Source organism: Lepisosteus oculatus, chromosome 7 (assembly GCF_040954835.1).
Source record: "Lepisosteus oculatus isolate fLepOcu1 chromosome 7, fLepOcu1.hap2, whole genome shotgun sequence".
NCBI lineage: Eukaryota > Metazoa > Chordata > Actinopteri > Semionotiformes > Lepisosteidae > Lepisosteus > Lepisosteus oculatus.
In genome coordinates this window covers 33,924,354-33,944,989 of record NC_090702.1, presented here as the reverse complement: position 1 = coordinate 33,944,989, position 20,636 = coordinate 33,924,354, and the positions used below count along the sequence as shown (strand labels likewise).

The window sequence follows — 20,636 nt, the reverse complement described above, 5'->3', positions numbered from 1 at the left end:
GGGATACAGCTGTTGAAAATGTTGCTTAAGAGAAATGCCTCTATTACCTCTAGATGCTGGCCGTGGAACTATAGTAAACAACTGTAACTTCAGTCTAACACACAACTCTGCACTGCTTACTTGCAAATAAGTAATTATTCATAGAGCATGAATGGAATTCCTGGAGATACATATTTTCTTATTTTACTGAATTGAAAGCTCTTCAGAACGTGGTTGTAACGTGGCAATTGGAAGTAACTATAAACTAGGTCTTTTTCCTAAACAGTTTCAAATGAGGAATTTTCAAGTATATCAGTCGGGTCACAGCTGTCATGAAATACATTTAGTACTAAGATAATTATATTCCAATTAAGTAAAGGAAACTCTCAGGTTAGGCAATACAGAAATACAGTTCAACACACACCTTTGATTTAAACTAGACAAATGTTTTGCAGCAACTGTACACATTGATTATATGTTTTGGTCCTTATATTTATCTTTTAAACCCTTTGTTAAGGAATCTATAAACTATGACTTTGAAAGCTGATATCCCATTTTTTAAATGCACATTTCTGTTACTGATCATGTTATTAAAAAGACAGGAACTACTATCACAACAAAATGAGCCTGATGGGTCGAATGGCTTACCCTCACCTGCAGCCTTTCCTCTGCTGTTTTAGTCACACTTCTGTGAAATTGTCTTTGGGATTATCGATGAAGGACCATGGAGATGGTAGGGTTGTAAATGTAGACGATAATACCTTATCTGATGATCAGTTGACTTTCTCTGCATGATCTTAAATATTAACAGACGTACAGTGCTCTGTGTGTGACGCACTTTGGGCTAGAAGTGTAAAGGCACACTCACCACTGCAGGTCATAATGCAGCTTGTCTTCTCTGTCTTCAACTTCCTTGAGGTCATTGTAAAACTTGAGAAGCTGCTGCCTCATCCTGCTGACCTCTGAGTCGGAGCCCTCAGGAAACTGCTCCGCCTGCTCCAGGTCTTGCCTCTGCCTCTCGATCTGCGCAGTGAAGCGCTTGGCATCCTGCAGCAGCCTGATCTCAGACTCCTGTGTCCTGTGCACCAGAATCACAGTAACCAGCACTGCTCAAGTCTGTACTTAATGCAAAACTCTGCTCTCACGTTGATGCATGACAACACACAGCTACATGTCCTGGGAAAATGCACAGTCACATTGCATGTATTTGTTGGACATCCCTGGCTTGACACACTGTGCATGTGATTGAGCGGAGCACTCCTCGGAAGGATCAACATATGCTTTGTCTGGATCCACGGTCATATAAACGTGCTAATCTTCATACACTTGAAGATTAGCTGAATGGAATGATATTTCTTAGAGAGAGATAAACTCTGTTGATGCCATGGGGGTGTGAGCAGAAGAGAACAAAGTGTGAGAAATCAAATGCATTAATCCAAAAAATGGACGAGCTTGGAATTTAACCTCTTTTCATATGAGCGTGAGTCTGCATATTGATGGGTCATAAACATCGCAATGTATTATTCTGAATAAGACATCAATTAATTTGTATTTTGAGGATGTTCGAGTGGGGAACTGTGTCAGCATCCTGGCTGCAAAGGAACAAATACAGGTTAATTTTTTACGGTATTTCATTTTTCTTTTCAACACTCAATTAACCTTAGTCTGTATTTTGTTCTTTTTGAGAAAAATATAATGCTAAACTACTGCAAATGCTTGTATATAATGTAGTAGAGTAGTGTGTACATACTAATTGTACTGTGGATTTAAAAAAGAAGAAAATATTACTGAACACACCGTTCTTGTAAAATAAACACAAGATTTTGTCAATTTCCACAGGCAGTTGAAGGACAGTGTTCTGTATTAAATAGCACCAGGATACTGTAGATGCAGGCAAAGTGCCCAGGTAATAGAAGCACTCGGTTTAAAGATGTTAAATGCTGATGATTTCTAACCTTTTTAATGTGTCATGCAGAAGGGTGTAACTGGCTTTCAGTTCAGCAGCTCTGGTTCCAGGGATTTTCCCAGCAGAGAAAAGCTATAAAATAGTAACAACAACAAAAATAATAAGGGGTGAACAAATGTATCCTACCACTTTCAACAGCTTTTACTGTTAAACTATTATACCAAACAAAATAGCGGAATAAGCATGGTACAGTAAAACATATATTAAGCAACTAAACCAACACCAGAAAAATTGAAAAGGAAAACTACTGGTTCAGATACTTTTTCCCCAAAAAAATATATTGCTTTAAGAAATTGATATACTGTATTTACTAGGAAGTATAAACAATACAATGTGCTGTACAAGTCTCGGAACCAACAGCAATGGTTGCATTTTTAGTGCATGTTTGACAACCACATTCCAACGAATGCATTTCCCTTTTGTAGCAAATACAGTAGAACAGTATTTCTCCATGGCTCATGGAGGTCAACTCAATAATGGTAGCTCATTTAGGGAATAATGCCAGGAATTAGCATTATCCACTGGTCTGCTAATAGCAATATGATGTACAGAGTATCTTTCAGCATACAGTACATGTATCCTTTGTTTCAGGACTTTCCCTCCAATGTTTTGGACTTCATCACAGTTTACAGAAAGAGAAAACATCTGTGTTTGTTGCAATAACAAAGAAGAAAAAATGCAAAACGATTTTCCAACTATTCTGCAAGTAAATACTTCCAGATTTTTAAACTTCTGACCTGCTGAAACCCCAGTGATTAGCATGTGAAGATAAAAGAGACTCGGCAGTTAGTCCTAGGTACAAGATAAGTCTTTATATAAAACTTCTTTTTGTTTTCCATGTATAATGTTAAGATTTAAGCTGCGGAATGTCTATTATAACTGACAGAATCAATGTCTAATTTTACAGTGTTTAGAACAGCTGGAAGGCTATTACATCAGTAGGTGATGTCAAAACCTCACTAAATGTGCAGAGCAATACCAGTATGTACAGTATATGTCGGTTAATTAGCCCCAGCTTTGGAAATTGAAAGCTTGCATCTTAATTAATATCCTAAATATCCAAGGCTATGGATTATAATTAGATGTGTAGTAGAGATTCAAAATAGCAAAATACCAAAGCATATAATCAGCTTGAAGGTTTCCTGTTCCTATAGTACACAACAGTACTGTACACAAGGCACATGAGTGCTGAAATCCCTTTTGTAATTTACAGAGGATTTGGATTGCTTCATGAATTTCATTAAATGTGAGCAAAAAAGGAAGTTTAATACAGAAATTCAGGAAATCATGTTTCAGCATTTTCCAGTTATTGTGAAAGTATAAGCATCAAAACATTAACGATGAATTAGAATTACTAGTAAATGTAATAAGCCATCATTTCATTGGAATGATAGTAGGAATATTCCACTGCAGGACAATATCTGGGTTCATCATACCACACTTTCACCCAAGGCAGTTACGTGCTATTGTAACACGAACTGCTGAATCATTCATTCACCTCAATGCTCAAACATTTATTTAAGTTAAATACTGTACTACACATTCTAAATATATTGCATGGGCTCTATGGAATTTTGGCATTTATATTTTGCTGTTCTTTCTTATGTACAATTTTTCAACAATTACAAATGAAATATCAAACAACCTGCTCCATTAGAAGAGCTAATCAAGTGTGTCCATTCTATCGCTACAATAACCCGTTTATGGGCATGTAAATGAACTGGCTACTGTACATCTGACCACAACTGGCCATGACGAATTTGATGGTACAGTATCCCTGCACCAGTCCTGGAAATGACCCTTTCTGCCCTGGATAGGATGCCAATCCATCACAGGGCTAGTGAGAAAGAGAAATGTAGAATAGCCAATCAGATCTAGCCAAGACCTCTTTGGAGAGAGAAGGAAATCAGAGCTGCCAGAGCAAACCTACATTAACCAGGGGAGAGCTGTATATACAGTACAGACTCCACACATGAGGCACCAAAGCCAAAGCCAAACACTGCACCCAAGAGAAGTGAGGCAGGAATATATACTATATACTGTACTTAGGCAGTCAGCTAATTCTCTGTCATGGGCTCTCCTGCAGAGCCCTGCTGTGTGGTTCCAAACACCTGATCTTTCTCAGGAGCAGCTTCGTCATAATCACAGTTTCTTATCATGTAAATGTAGCCTGTGCTCATGATAACTACATATGACACTCAATCATGATCTTTACATATCCTCTAACATTGGAAACAAATGTGAATTTTTCAGTATGAAGTGAGAAAAAATGGTTAGCTTGAACAAAAACAGGGAAATTAAAGAGAGCAGAGGAGACCTTTAACCATAAGGCTTTGACAATTGTTGAGGGCACGCATGATGATGCTGTACCCATTTTCAGTAATGTATGCGATTTATTCTTAGGCTGCATTCAAATTAATGAATATCAAGAAAGGCAAGATGTGACTAAAAAAATGTGTTTTCTGGTGGGATGAAAGAATACATATCACCACATCCACAAATATAAAAATGTTTTGAGAAACATACTGTATGTAATAACAGACAACTGCATAATGCCTGAAGAGAAATGCTGGCTAAAATGGTAAAATTGGGATTCCATCTGATGAAGATGCTGTTTCTAAAACAGAACTACTTGAATAAGAACAAACTTCTGTTTTAAACAATCCCTGGGGTTTTGTCAAAAGTGTGATTTCTGTCTCGACCCAGGTATTTATGGGTCAAATGGGTATGTCTGGCTCTCAATTGAAATACAAGTTTCCCTTCATTTTGCAATCAATGACAGAAGAAAAATCAATACGTATAGATTTCTTAGTTAGGTGAGGAGCAAACGTCAGCTTAAATATCACTTGTCTATTCCACCCTGACGCTGGGGGAGAGACTCTGAATAAAAATGCTTAAGGTCAGCAGGTAGAGCTTTATTTTCACCCTGCACTGCAGTTGCCATGCTAAACAGTACTGACTCATACTGGAAGTTCTCGAAAAGAAATAATTACATCATGCTTTAGGATACTTTATCTGAAAAAAAACCAAAACAAACATCTGTTTAACATCTACACTAGTTACAAAACAACTTGGAAGAGTTTTATAGATTTGGGAATCAGTGGATTCTTTTTTTCCCTGTGTGCCTCACAACAAAATTACTTTTTTAGCTTTTTAAGTCAAGGGGTATAGATTAGGAAAACAATGTTTTAATATAACAAATAATACAGTTTGAAAATTCAAAAGACATATGCATTATCTAGTATGCATTACTACAAGGATGATGTTGCTAAGTGTGCTATCTACACTGACCTCTACATGAATAAGGAAACCAAACTTGTACTGACTTACAGTGAAGTCTGTCTAGCACATGTCTGAATTACTCTAGCACCACTATCTTGGAAACTGTTTGATCCATCTGAGTTTCACCCATTTCCAGTAAAAAATAATTTTTGCTTCTTAACTCAGAGTTAAAAAAAATGTTCCAGCATGTAACTTATTTTAGGAGCTTCCAGCTCTGCTTCTACTAAAGGACTTGGGGGAAGTGCAGTGTGCAGTCATTAGCATTGGATCTAATGGTGGAAGAAGCAATGATCATACATATAATTAAGAACACGTACAGTATAGTCAGAAAAGACTTTGTGGTGCCTGTTTTTACACAGCAGAAAAGATTACTGTAACTAACACTGCTAACACATGGTTGGCAAAATGTATTCAATCTGTTAGGAACAGGATCAAGTGGTGATGCCTAATTTATTGCTAGAAACACTTAGGTTTGCAGATGAGATCTGGAAGTGTTTGCATAACACAAAAGGTACTCTTGAGATAAGGAACAAGTAACAGGTTTATTCTAAGCTGAAGAGAGAAGAAAGAAAGCACGTTTCGGCTGTGGAGCCTTCTTCGGGTGTTGGGTGTATTCTTTCTTCTCTTTTCAGCATGGAATAATCCTATGACTTGTTCCTTTGCAGCCTACACATGCTGATGCAGCTACCCACCTGAACTACTCTTGAGATAAGGCTGAACAAGGATTATGTATCTTCAGCCTTCTGAACCCCCTACTGTACGGAGTTTAGAGGACAATTCCTATGAAGACATACATATTATTTTTTAGAATGTAATTCATACATATGCCAACATTACCAGAACATCGCAAAGTCAGGAGGATTTGTGAAGGATCATGGAAGGTTCATACATACTGTACTTAAAGGGAAAACCTTGTGCTAATGTTCTTTTTAATGATTTCTGGATTATAAGTACAAATACTAGCCTAGATGTAGGCAGTGTGTAGATATACGAAATTCTGCATCTCTTGTTGCTTTGGGCAGCAGTCTGGAGGAATAGTAAGGTCTACAGTCTCAGAACTAGAAGGGTGTGGGTTTGAATGGTGGGCCCAGCTGCTGTACTACTGAGCAGATTGCTTTAAATAAAACTGTGGTCCAATTAAAATAATAAAAATGTTTAAAATAATATTAATCTGGGATTTATTAATATCTTGGAGAATCTTGGATTCAAGACCTCTAGTGGGTGTAGCTACATTTACTCCTAGTTCACCCTGCAGCATAAGTGCACTCTGCCAAACATGAGCTGTGTCATTTTTAGTCCTTTAGCCCTAGACAATGAGGAAAGAAAGATATCCAGCCTCCACTGGTACACAGGACATTCCCTAACTCTGACTCTGTCAGGGAAATCAGTTGCAGCAGAATGGACATGACATTTAGCCTTACTGTATTTGTGCCAGTTCTTTTCAACAGACTATGGAAGATCGTACTATATATGGCAGGCTTCAAAGCATTCTCTTGTCAGTAATTTATTAGCACTTTTACTGGGTTAAAAGTTAATTTCAAAAAGGGTGTTTAATTGAATAAAGTCAAGCGTTAAATCCTCTAGTTTATAAAGTCAACAGCTCAAAGAAATTGCACAGGATTAATTATAATGTTAAGAAATTCTTGTAAGAGACTTCATTAATACTGGTAGCTGTGCAAAGCTTTCAGCATGACAGACCGAGTAGGTTGTTAGCAAGAAGACTAAAACACAATCTCTGTGTCTTTGACATCTACAGTATTAATCTAAACCGAGAATGCCGATGTAGCTTTGAAGTTAAAAAAATGTTCCACTTTTATGTCTTATCACAACTCGTAGAACTCTGAATCAGAGCTAGACTATGCTAATTGCAAAAAAATATTATAACAAGTTTAATCTTCTTTTGAAAAAATGTCACAAATCTTTCCTCTTTATCTTAAAAGATGCTTTTGAATTAGTTAAGACTATTATTCACCCAGCATTCAGATATTACAACATAGAAGATGTGCTGAGGATTCAGAAAATAAAATACTGTATATAACACTCTATTTTATGATCTTCAGCTTAACGTTCGTTGAAGGATTGATCTAGTAGCTGTAGCTCACTTGTGACATGCTACTACAACCACCAGGCTGAACAAAGAACATGTGTAGATAACTCTTGAAATCTTGAAGCTACAGATGATTTCCTCCCCTTCCTGTGGTATTCAATGTTGTGGGGAATTCTTCAGAAAAGATAAGTAATGTCCATTGTGATGAAAAAGAATTTTGTAGTAGCACTCAGTTGTGAACGCTGAGAACTGAATGAGCATCAGTGTTGCATTTCAGCATATTGTTCACACACAATTCAAGTGTACTTCTATTACCTGTCAGTACAAACTCCTTTCTTTTCAGTTTTGTAGGTTTGGAGAAGCCAATCTTAACTTTGGGACATTTCATTAAAAATATACATACAGTACATCTGAAAGACTGCAAGAAAACAAGCCATGGTTGTTTTGGAGGTGCTCCCTCCTTTCCAACTCTTAACTGTGAACTGCAACAATATTTTTACTCAAGCCACTGCGTCAACTATAACCTCTTCTCTTGTAAATTAGTTTTACCATCTGAGCAATCTTCTTTGTTATGGTCCTCCCCCATATATTGCCAGCAGCCATATCACCCTGCAACTCACAACTGACAACCCACTGAAGCTCAGCAGGTGCGAGCCTGGTCAGTACCTGGATGCGAGACCTCCTGGGAAAAGCGAAGGTTGCTGCTGGAACAGGTGTAAGTGGGGCCAGCAGGTGGCGCTCATCCTGCGGTCCATGTGGGTCCTAATGCCCCAGTATAGTGACAGGGACACTATACTGTAAAAAGGCACCGTCCTTCGGCTGAGATGTAAAACCGAAGTCATGACTCTCTATGGTCATTACAAATCCCAGGGTGTTTCTCAAAAAGAGTAGGGGTGTAACCCTGGCATCCTGGCCAAATTCCCCATTGGCCCTTACCAATCATGGCCTCCTAATAATCCACATCTATGTATTGGCTTCATCACTCTGCTCTCCTCCCCACTGATAGCTGATGTGTGGTGAGAGTATTGGCGCACTATGGCTGCTGTTGCATCATCCAGATGGGGCTACATATTGGTGGTGGTGGAGGTGAGTCCCCATTACCTGTAAAGTGCTTTGAGTGGAGTGTCCAGAAAAGTGCTACAGTATATAAGTGTAAGCAATTATTAATTATTATGATATATTTATATGTAGATCTGATGGGCATCCATTCTCTTCCTGTCAAGTCTGGCTGTCCTGGACACATGGCAAATAATACCAAGCTCGAAATCGGTCCCCTGATTACACCAAGTGTGCCAATGTGCCAGCTCGGGCTTGTCTGGGAACTCCCAGCTGCTTTGTGTTGTTGTCTTAATGGGCGGCATTAATTTACCAAAAACTGTAAAATAAAAAATAACAGAATAGCAAGACATGCCTATACAGTATATAAGCATTCAAATGATTCTTCCACTTTTCTGCAACAATTACAGTTAGAAAGCTATGGCCATGGAACGATTTACTGAGGGGTCAAAACCCAGATCACCTGTGATGAGCCATTTGTGATAAAAGGGATGTCACTCAGGCCGAGGAACCACAAGAGGCATGGAATGTTTTTTCATGATTGATTTCTTATGGAATGAACCTGAGTTGAAAAAAGAAATTCAGGGGATTTAAAGCAATCACATAAATCAGCCACAGTGAATAAAGGCAGACGGCTAGAGACTGCTAAAGACAGCTACTAGGAAAAATACAGTATTTTGTTTCCCCCCAAACATGGGAAACAATTAAAACTGCCTTACATAATTGTACACGAGAACAAAAAAAAACTTCAAACGTGAAGTTGTTTTGCGCAGCTAAAGCACAAATTAAAAACAATAACTTGAATTCTTTTCATAACAAATCCAAGTGCTTTATCTTTTGCTAAAAAAAAGCTCAGCTATTTTTAAACAACGTTAATAAGGAGTAAGACCTGACATGACACAGCGAAGGCTATGTTTGCAGATTATTAGCAGTACAATGGAAAGTCCAAGGTTTGGAAGAGCTGTCTGCGTGAATGTGCTTCACAGCTCAGACACAGCGTGGCACTTCCTCGGGTCATCCTAGCAGGAGGCAGCCCACCTGACCAGGAGCTTAACCCACACAGTTGTGTACAAGTACTGTACATCGGAGCAAGACTGCTGACGCACAGAGCCCTGCCAGGCCTGCCAAGCTGTGAAGGAATGTTTTACACTTCTTTTATTTAGCACGGCAGTGAGTCCTATCATACATTACAGCACACATAGGTTTATCTGACAGATGACCATGGATATAACTGTTCTCCTGTAGAGGTTATGAAAAGAAATAAGCAGTGTTGTTCTGGCCTTGGGCTAATACGGCCTCTTTGGACATTAATTTCAGTGAGCTAGTGTCAGCTCAGTTTTCAGGTTTCATGTGAAAAGCAGGACATAGTGTTGTTTGGATTTACTCTTCTGTAGCATTTATAGAATTGTGACATTCACATTTCAGTGATGAAATAATATCGGGACCCGGATGGACTGAACATAAATTAAATATGACCGCTGAACAGTAAAGCTCTGAAAGAAGACTCAATAACATGTGCAAGCCTGTGGATTGAATTGAAGGCAAAGTAACAGAGTGACGGGTAGGATTTTTAGACTATATTCTGTTGTCTTCAAGTGTTAATTTTAAAAGCATATTGCATACTTAGGAGCATGTGTGTTTCTGAAAAAAAAAAGAACAATGTCTTGAACCAGAGCCCCAAGAGAGTAATTCCTATTGAAGAGAGTCATCTCACTGGTCAGAGAACAAGGCTGAGTGACAGGCACTGCAGATCTGCCAAGACCTACGCACTCTTTCCTCGTAGTATTAATATCTGTCTTGCAAACTATTATGCAATAGGTTCCCACCCACCCTTTCCTCAGTTACACTCCTCTCTCTGCCTGTTCTTAATGAGACAGCTATAAAAGTAGGTAGCAGCACTTCAGTTTTCTCCAAAAGCCAATAAGTGCTGTAGTATTAGACAATATGAGGCTTGCCTTGCTCTGTGTGTTTAAGGTTGTGCTGCTGGTCAGCACAGGGAGAATTGGAGATGCAGAAGAAGGAGGACTCAAGGAAGGCAAAGGGAGTGCAGCTTGCCCTGTGAAGCTCAGACCAAGTGCACATTGTGAGGAGGAGGAGGACTGTCCATACCAGGTTACCCTGCCACCCCTCACTATCCAAATGCCCAAGCAGTTCAAGATGCTGGAGAAGACCATGAAAGAGCTGCACAGCCTCAGACAGACAGTGAACAAGCTCAAGAGCTCCTGTCTGGAATGCAAGCAGCAAGCTGACCAGATCCTGCAGAAAGACAGCAGTGAAGGTCCTGGACCGGACCCTACAAGCAATGAGCAGGGCAACAAAAGCCAGCAAAGTACCAGCATCCATGACATGCAGATAAAACTGAACAAGATGTCCAGCAGCTTGAAGAATGCAAGGAAAGAAATCAACAGTCTACAGGGACGCATTGAGGAGCTCAGCCTATTGAACATGAAGAATGTGGAGGCTATGGTCGACAAGAAGGTGAAAAACCTGACTGGGGTGGTCAGCAGCTTAGACAGCAAGTGTTCCAGCGCCTGTCCTGTCATTACTTCACCACAGTGTAAGTCTGTTACTCTGTCTGCTTTAAGTGAGCTATGGCAGGTGTAGCTCAGTAATAAAACATGTATGTCCTATAATTATAATATTGAGATATTATGAACACTTAATATAATATGAGTCTAATAATACTAATAATACTTTATGTACGTTATTAAGCTTACTAATAATGTTTAGTTAGTCTAATAGTGTTAATCTAATGTTTTTTTGTTAGCTGTTTTTTGCTTGTATAATTAGAGCAGTGTCCCTTGGTCAAAACACTGAAAGCTGAACAAAAAAAATGAAAGAGCTAAATCTGAGATCTAAAAAGCATTTCTCACTAACAACAAAAGTTAAACAAAACAGTGAAATATGCATAAAAGAACACATTCTGACCACTGTGCAAAGTATGGTTATTTCTTTCTGATGAGCAAATTAGGAAAGACACTTTTATGGTTTTGTTTTCAAACCATGGCAACAAAAGTGACTTAAAAGTTTAAGAAAAACCATTCAACTTTAATATTCTTCAGGTATTTAGATTGTAAACTGTAGATCATAAATAAAACTATGTTTTGAATTTAAAACAATTCAAATATGGAATTTAAAATAAGAGAATTCTGGCTTATACAATAAAAAAACATTTAAAGTAAAGAAGTAGGTTCTTATAAGAAAAAATACTTAATGTTTTATAATAATAAATACAATATCAAATCAATGGAATCTACTTTAATCTCCAAATAAGAAAAATGTCTCCAGGGCATAGAAAAATGTTTTGCAAAGCTTTGATAAAAAAAAACCCTTATATAGACTGAACTTGGAGACTGAAAATCATATACTACTTTAGACAGATTCAAATTCAGGGGTCTGGCTGAATGCTCCTTTTATTAATAAAGCTGTTTACTGCAGATAGAAGAACCTGAATTTTTGGAGGGTTAATCTTTTTCTTTCAATTCGTAAGATATTTCTAATCTCCTTTTTGCTTTTAACATACATTATTTTATTGACAGATCTGAACATTAGAACAAAAACTTCTAAACAGTGTATAAACATATGCGATGTAACCTAAAGATTCCCAATTAAAAAATAAATGCGGAACAAAAGTACACAAAATTAAATTACTTTTCTCCATCAAGATGAACAACTAGTAACTTAGGTTTCCAGAAACTGAAACTTGTGGTGTACTGCATATACAGGTACATGGATTTACAGTTCTCTCTTATTATTCTCTCTACTGTGTGTTTTGGGCACACTACTGTGAAAAATTCAATACTTATTAAAGTGTAAAAAGAACATTGAAAATTACATTCAGAAAATGGATGCATTTAAATAACAAAAATAGTTACATAAAGTTAGCCCTCGGGACTTTTAGCAATAGTACTCTTCCTTTTAAAACCGAAACACTTCCCTTGTTTTCAGGCGAGTTGCTTACTAAGGTACACAAGCTCTACAATGCATTATCCTGTCAGAGTGCAGGACACAAGAGGGAACACCCTGATGACTTTTGGCTGATATTTTGTCATGTTCTTAGCAATCAGATGGAAGCAGCTTGAAGGGAAAGATCGCCTCATTCTGCTCTGTCCTCCCCTTTCCCTCATTCAATAGAGCCCAATCGCTCCTTTCACTTGGAAAACATCTTTTCAGAGAACACAAACATCTTGAAAGGAACCTGAAAATGTACACGGTGATTGGCTTAGGGCTGTAGTTTTGCACCTTTTTACACTCATGTTCCCGGACACTCTGCTAATGCAACTCAAATTGCTGCTCCTCAGCCGATACTCATCTGGCTTAGGACTGAGGTTTTTCAAAATGGTACTGATGATGTACAGATGAATGCTGGGATAATGCCAATTTGTTTCTTTGAACCTCTCCTACGAGCTTATTTATTTTAATCTTCTGTGGCATGACAAAGAAGTCGGACCATTAATATCATTGAAGAAAAGAACCCCAGAAATCCACAAGTTAAAAACTGCACTATGGCTGCGGAGGCTTTTATTATAGTGTTTTTGTACAAAAACAATTAAAGACATACTATAGAACAATTCATGATCTTTGTGAATCATAACAGATGTTCATATTAAAGTGGCATTTTTACAAGGGTGTACATAAATGCAATTTACATTACCGTAATAGCCAACTCTGGACCATTTCAAAGCTGTCGTAGCAGACTGTGATACTCTCACAGATAACGCAAACAAACAGCACTAAAAATCACATATTCGTCTTAGACAGATGTTCAGGTCCAGGGGTCTAGCTGAATGCTCCTCTTCATAATAAAGCTGTTCATTGTAGTCCAGTGGAAGACCTTAAACTGTTACACAAGGACATTTTCACAGGGCTATTATTTGTATTTAAATATATAAAATATTTCTAGTCCATTCCCCTTTTTGCACTAAAACTTTCTTTTTTTAAACTTTTCAACAGTTATAATAGCGCCAAGAGACTGCTCCGATTACAACGTCCTGGAAGAGAAGAAGAACGGGGTCTATAAAGTCACCCCTGACCCCAAGAACGGTACCTTTGATGTCTACTGCGACATGGAATCTTTCGGTGGAGGCTGGACCGTGATCCAGCATCGCTTCAATGGCAGCGTGAGCTTCAACCGCACGTGGGCAGAGTACAAGAACGGCTTTGGGGCGGTCCAGGGGGAGTTCTGGCTGGGCAACGACAAGATCCACCTGCTCACCAAGGCCAAGGACATGATCCTGCGGATCGAGCTGGAGGACTTTGAAGGAGTGCGGGAGTACGCCAAGTACGAACAGTTCTACGTCTCCAACGAGTACCTTCGCTACCGACTATCAGTCAGTGGCTACTCTGGCACTGCTGGGGACGCCCTGCACTTCAGCAAGAATTACAACCACGACCAGAAGTTCTTTACCACCCCTGATAAGGACAATGACATGTACCCCTCAGGGAACTGTGGTGCCTACTATGGCTCGGGCTGGTGGTTTGATGCTTGCATGTCTGCAAACCTGAATGGCAAATACTACCACAAAAAATACAAGGGGATCCGAAATGGGATCTTCTGGGGCACTTGGCCGACTCTATCGGATGAACACCCGTCAAGTTACAGACAAGTGTTTAAAACAGTAAAAATGATGATCAGACCTAAAAAATATGCACCGTAGGACGTGAGCGCTCGTCTGCTGACATCCGAATAACAATAGCAAACTTCAGCAAGTTCAGAACACTTCACATCACACCAAATTTCTAAGTAAAAAAAAACATTCTTAATAGCACATTGTTAATTCTGTTAACACAAAAATGTGAAGCAAACCTTACTGTTACAATCCTTCTTCTCCTGAATGTAAAATGTTCCAGAAATATTAGTATGAGATACAAATCTATTTGCGACACATCTCAGAAACTATTCATATTTGCTATAACAGGAAAAAATAAAGTATAAGAAGAAAAGTTTACAAAGGCGAGCAGGCCAGTCAGCCTATCTAGCCCGTTTTGTTGCTAATAGTCATGTGATTCAAACATCTCAATCCCACATTTGTTTAGAAGTAGAAACATCAAACTATAGCCAACAAAGAGAGCCAAAGTGTACAAACCTAATTTCTGAAAACAATTGAATCAAGTTGTACAGAAAAAAAAATGATACGAATTATGTGCTTCACCTCCGCACAGTACGCTTATGGCATTTTAAACTAGCAGCTTGACAAGCTACCGAAAGCATCCATGAAAGATGGTTACTAAGCTTCAAAACTGCCTCTGCTTTTTTTGTATTTTAATCAAATCACAATACAGCTTCAAAACACAATTACTAGAGTTGATGTTTTTGTAAGGAGACTGTTATGAGATACTATATTTTATACAATACTGCCACCTTTTGTTGGTATAACTGTAATATCCTTTTTTGTTCAGGTAGAAAAATGTAGAATGTCCTCAAAGAAAAAGTGTACAGTATTTATTTTTGAAAGTAGGACCAGAGCGTAATTTAATATATAAAATGCTGAGCAGCCCAAACTGAGAGCTGACAAATTAGAATGAATGCTTCTCTGAGGTTTTGTTTATGATAGTGTTGTGAACTACAGAAGGAAATGCATTATAAAACACATTCATGAGGTTTCCTGGATAAATAAGGTAAATGACTCATTAAAAATATTCCTGGTTGAGAAATGTTTTTAGAAGGACAACAGTCAGTGTGTGCTGAACTGAAAAACATAGAGACTGAGCTTGGTTTAACCATCTTGACTGAGAAAGACTAACTGTGCTTTCTGAACGACAGAATTATAATTTTGAAGAGTGAGACTGGAATAAAGTGCTTTGTGTACAGAATGGGTTTTTTAATTAAATTATGTATATTAGAGCTTTTAAATCATATTAAAACAATGCAGGTGGAAAGTAAACAAACAATAAAGGTTTTTGTTAAAAAATTGTACTGAAACTGTCCGTCCATGCATTTAATAATGGTAACTGCTTTATCCAACACAAGGTTGCAGAGGAGTCCTGGCAAGCAACAGGCACAGGGTGGGATACAACATCACAGGACGCACAGATACACACACACACTCACACTCACACTCACACTCACACTCACACTCACACTCACACTCACACTCACACTCACACTCACACTCACACTCACACTCACACCAGGGCCAATCTTCCCAAAATCAATTGACCTATCGGTATGTATTTGGACTGTGGGAGAAAACCCTAGCATCTGGAGGAAAAACATGTGAAAGTGCAAGCTCCATGCAAATAGCAACGAGGAATTGAACCCAGGGCCCCAGAGCTGTGAGGCAGCAGTGCTAACCTCTGCACCTCTTTCTTTTTTGCTTAATTGAAATAATATATACAGTATTTTATCAAATAAATATAAAATGCTAAACTCTAAGAGTTCACTAACAGTATGTATTCATCCGTCGCTACTTGTGTACGCAATACAGTAAATGATTAAATTAAACATGTGAGACTTCTCACAGTAAGACATCTTACTGTTGCTAATAATAATAAAAGCCAAACAACACATTAGAGTTCACGGGTTAAGAACTGATTTGCCCTTTAGCTATAACAACACCCTCTTACTTTAACTGATTTATTATACATTAGCACATAATCTAGAAAATGTAACCTCCCTTCACTGCAAAATACTTTTCCAAACTGACCTCACCCACCCTAACTTAAGTACAGCTGTTGCTTATCAAGCAAGAAGATTTCAATAGGACCTCATCTTAATATTTAAACTTGCAATAAGTCAACTTTGTGCCACATCATGAATATCACATTCCCACAAGCGCAAACACAAATTACAGTAGCGACACCTTTTTAATCTACTGTACATGTCATCTAGTGGAAAAACACTTAATTGCCACCCACAACAGTGACATTTCATTTTAGCAGCCTGCTGTTAAGTCTTTCTATTTATTCAAAGATTAACAGCACACTTAATACTCAAGATACATTATTATTAATCTGTTTTACCTGGATTATTTCTTCCAATTTTGCCATTTTACAGATTGCATGCAGTGATACGATTATTTAATTTAATTGAAACGTGATATTTCTGGATGATGAAATCTAATTCAGAAACCCCAAAAGCCTCTAATTTCTCATTCATTTGAGTCCATACTATTTATCTTTACCAGAAATAAGATGTACCTACTCGCAGCCACTAAATGTCATTATGCAGTATTTTACCACATTCCAATGCACAGATAAACCTTCAATGATGATAAATACCTCATTCAAGCACTGAATTGCAGGGCTTGCAGACACATCTGCCGGTTGCTCTTCCTGAAGGTCTGCACGGGGAGCCAGGGCAGACAGGGGCGTCTCATCTGGGCTTTCATCCTCTTCCTCACTTGGAGGGTTGCTCTCCTCACTGTGACTCATGACAAAGGGATTCTGTCTGGGACAACATAAGAACGTAATAAATGTTACAGATGAGAGCAGACCACACAGCTCGTTCTAGCTAAGAGATTCAAGGGTCTCATCTCATCATTGCTTGACAGAAGACAGGGTGTAAGATTCCAGAAAATGGTGGGGTAGCTTGTTACGGACTCCTACAATGCTTGAGTAAAAAAAATGGTTGTGTAAGCAAGTCACATTAAAGCTTCCTGATGTTTACAATTCTTTAAAAGGTAGACCTACACCTACGCCTCATCCCTCTGAAAAGAGAAAGTCAAAGAATATTTAGCCTAGGGCATTTGAAATCTTTGATGAGCTTATCTTTTAAACGAGTATGCACTAGATTCTCATTAATCAATTAAAAGGGTGGCTTTGTAGGAAAGATAGTTATAATGCAGTGCACAAAATGCAGCGTGTAAAACAGAGCACTGAATGAATGGATGTTTAGGCTTAAGTGGCCTAAAAGTCTGAAACATCTAATACATTTTAGGTTTATTTGTTAATATGCTTTTGATTTTAAAGCCCATGGCAAGAGTTTGAAAGTTAAATCAGGTGCCATAGGTTTACATTTATACAGGGCTTACCCTAAACATTCAAGACATTATAAAACATTTTACATAACTAAAAAATTATGCCATGCAGAAGTAACCAGGCAAGCCAACCAAAGCTAATGATCTAGCTTTGATGAGTCAGTCTGTGTCTTTGATAGGTTACTAATGATTTAAAATACGTCAGGCTTTGTTACGGACAATTAAAACATTGAACAGCAGGTAGGCAGGGCTCCCTCCTGCTAGATTACAGAGAAGAAAGTCTTGCATAATGTGCCCATTAAGGTTCCCACTGCACAGCGGAACATTGATTTAAGAAGAATGGGTTCGTTAAACTCTGGCCCACCTCCAGGTCTCACCATGATCATTCAGTGTTTCAGTGTGGTCGGTTTTAATGAAAATTTGGCAGACATACTTTTTAATGAAGGCAGCCTTATACAATTATATAAATTAAGTGCTTTGGTGTTAACAGTATTGAGAGAAAATTACGTATCATGGCTCAGCTAAGTACAAAATCTCCTTTACTTCTTTCTTCTCCATACTCTAATTCCAGTTCATCAAAGAGGAAACAGGAAAATGGAACATACAGTGGAATACTGCAAAATGAATATGCAGAAGTAAATGTATAACTGTTGCTCAAAATTCACATAAATGTATGTTACATATGATATGATTTACATTATATGATGTGATACCTTATTGTCTGATTTCTCACAAATTTGTTTACATCCAAGCAGCTAGTTTTATACACCGAGATACAAAACACATACTAATAGAACAGATAAATATAACATTAAATAAAGCAAATCAACACATACTGTACATAGTCATTACACACCACTCCTAAAGGAATCCACGCAATTTACCAGAACCTGTAAATTGACTCACTCTTCAATCAGCTCGAGCCCCTGTAATTGCACATACCCCTTCATTTTTGCAAATATCCACTAATTGCACTTGCCCATAAACATTCAATTGCGTATTATTGAATAGTGCGATTGAATGTGGGAAGAGGGGATTCCTCATTTCGTTAAGTCTCTGCAAAAACGATTCCAAAAACGTCAGTTTGAAGGCAGCGGTTGGTACAGCATGATTCATGCAGAGCAAGCGAGGGATGAGACGAGATACTAACAGTCTTAATGTCATCCGTTTGCAAGCTCTGCTCAACGGGCTGCCTACTAGTGTAGAACACATCCTTAAGAGTCCGGACATCTTGGCTTTTGTTGAAAGCTATATATTCAGAAAATAGTGATTTTAAAGTTTGAATAATACTGGACTTTTTTTCGACTGGATGTCTTCAAACTGCAGTGGTGTCGGAACACATACAGTATATATATGCAAATGTTTTGCCATCACTGTTAAAATTAATCCAATCCTCTAGATTTAAATTAACCAATAACTGGTGTTTGTTAAACAATGCACAATGCGTGATTTAAGAAAAACTTACCATAACATAAGTACTCTCCAAAATGCCATGTGTAAACATGTAGTCTCGGTTTTTCAGGTATTTTAAATAATTCAGCATAACATTATACAAGTAATGCAGATGTAAACATTTACAAAATCACAGTTAATTTCAAACACCGTAGTTTTAGACCTTCATCAATTTTGCAATTACCACTGCGAACCTTTAGAAAAGAAAATAAAAACAATTAAAGTGACATTCAGGTGGGACTGGCGTTAATATACAAGAAATCGCATTTTGCTTTCATTAACCCTTACAGCACAGTAAACACTTCGTTTGAGATTACTTGACGTATTGCAGATATGATCCCCAACGATCTCGGCATACGTGTTAACATTGTGCAAGTGTTCAAACAGTTCTCATTTACTGCCACCTCCTGGAAGCAAACAGATACTGAAGAACGGTATTACAGTGCATCCACGTTATGGGTGCACATACTGCATCTGTGTTGTTCGTGAGCAATTACTGTACTTTTTCACAGTGACGTAATATTAATAAACACTTATTTTGTTAACATAAATAATTACGTTAATAATAACCTTAGCCAATTAAATAAAGCTGATTAAAGAAAGCTTACTAATCGTCAGATACGTTAAACTGGTGATCAGATTATCAAAAGAGCACAGCCCATCCATTTCAAAGCGCCGTCTCAACCCTCACTTTTTTACATTTGAGATGAACAGCGTCAGTCATGCAAAACAAGAAGCTCGATGAAGTTCATTTTAATTCCACAATTAAAACTTTAAGGGCGCACAGAACCCCAAGCTCCTCGTGGAGCGAGTGGTGAGCATGTGGAACCTGCGGCTGTGGAGTCCCCACCGACACGTCAGTGTTATTATACCCGTGAGCATGGTAAACTCACACACATTACTCCAGTAAATTCTCCGTTACGTAAACGTGTGATAAAATGGATGCATATCTTAATTTATTCAGTGCGTTATAATCAAACTTTTTTTTCTGCGCTGAATACATACAGTATAAATAATAAACACCTACCAATAATGACTATTTTAAGAGAATGACAGCTTCAAAAGGGCTAATCTGTTTAAAATGTCTTACCTGGGGAAACGCTCAAAAGCACCTTCCACCCTATGTTTATGTTTACAGTCTCCTGGTTAAGCCTATATGAAAGAAAATATTTGCAAATATGTATTTTTTAAAAGCCTGGTGAGTGTCTTTAGATCTTCGAGTTGTTTGCTACTCAATCTCGGCCTCGCCGGAGTTTGCTTCTGCGTTTCCATGACAACACGCAATCAAAGCCTTTTCTGAATCTGGTTGGTATTTGAAGTGCCAGTCTAGACAGCAGCCAATGAAAGCGACCATCCCAAAAAATCTCCCGAAGTATAGCCTATGGTTTAGTCGAAGGTGTTATCGCCTTTATTCTTTCATATATAAAGACACAGGCAAATGTTTTGAAGCGGTCCGAAATGTACTGTTAGAGTAAAAGGCACTTTAAACTCTTAAAAAATGATTCACTGTTGTAAAGAAATCTCTTACTACTCCAGAACCCTAACGTGAAGGCCAAGGAGGTGCCACTTGTTACTGATCTGGCATTTCTATGCCAATATTGTAAAAATACTGGAAGCCTGTATTATTGTTTCTTTATTTAAAAAGGCGTGGAGCGAAGACGGACATTCCTTGTTGTCCTGTCAGGGAAATTGTGTAGTAGCTTTATTGAAAAACCTTAGTCTGTCAGTATGTCGACAAAGAGACGAGACTGCAAACGTATTTGTAAGGCGATATGGTCATTGTAGTCATTCTGTACCATCACGGTAATTGTTGTATCCAAAATTAAGTATCACATTTATCACACTGAAAATGAAATATAGTATTTTTTCAAAATAATTAAACATAACTATTTTATAAATCGTATTGTTACAAATCGTTTTTTTTAAAGTTTTGTTC

General features: G+C 38.0%; 2 protein-coding genes across 4 annotated transcripts in view; one reads left to right on the top strand and one right to left on the bottom strand.

Annotated features, from left to right (window-relative positions):
- Positions 1 to 20,589, bottom strand: part of ccdc146 (coiled-coil domain containing 146) — a 44,884-nt gene extending 24,295 nt beyond the window's left edge. The window contains exons 1-4 of one of the 3 annotated variants that reach the window (XM_015352592.2): positions 19,791 to 20,589; positions 16,551 to 16,719; positions 1,935 to 2,017; positions 848 to 1,057 (exon numbers count right to left, since the gene is read on the bottom strand). In XM_015352592.2, coding sequence (XP_015208078.2) covers positions 848 to 1,057; positions 1,935 to 2,017; positions 16,551 to 16,703 — 446 coding nt within the window. In that variant the 5' untranslated portion in view covers positions 16,704 to 16,719; positions 19,791 to 20,589. Of the gene's footprint in view, positions 1 to 847; positions 1,058 to 1,934; positions 2,018 to 16,550; positions 16,720 to 18,713; positions 18,732 to 19,790 lie in introns of those variants that run through there. The other 2 variants (XM_015352593.2, XM_069192422.1) reach the window with 2 other exon arrangements.
- On the top strand, positions 10,175 to 15,246 carry fgl2a (fibrinogen-like 2a). Its single transcript, XM_015352596.2, has 2 exons — positions 10,175 to 10,887; positions 13,284 to 15,246. The coding sequence occupies exons 1-2, from the start codon at positions 10,275 to 10,277 to the stop codon at positions 13,985 to 13,987; spliced, it is 1,317 nt and encodes a 438-aa protein (XP_015208082.2). The 5' UTR covers positions 10,175 to 10,274; the 3' UTR covers positions 13,988 to 15,246.
- Positions 20,590 to 20,636: the final 47 nt, after the last annotated feature.

Excerpts from the sequence above, each read along its gene's own strand:
- fgl2a (XM_015352596.2), top strand. The coding sequence starts at position 10,275 with ATGAGGCTTGCCTTGCTCTGTGTGTTTAAGGTTGTGCTGCTGGTCAGC. Across the intron at positions 10,888-13,283 it reads TGTCATTACTTCACCACAGT|TTATAATAGCGCCAAGAGAC; the intron begins GTAAGTCTGTTA and ends ACTTTTCAACAG.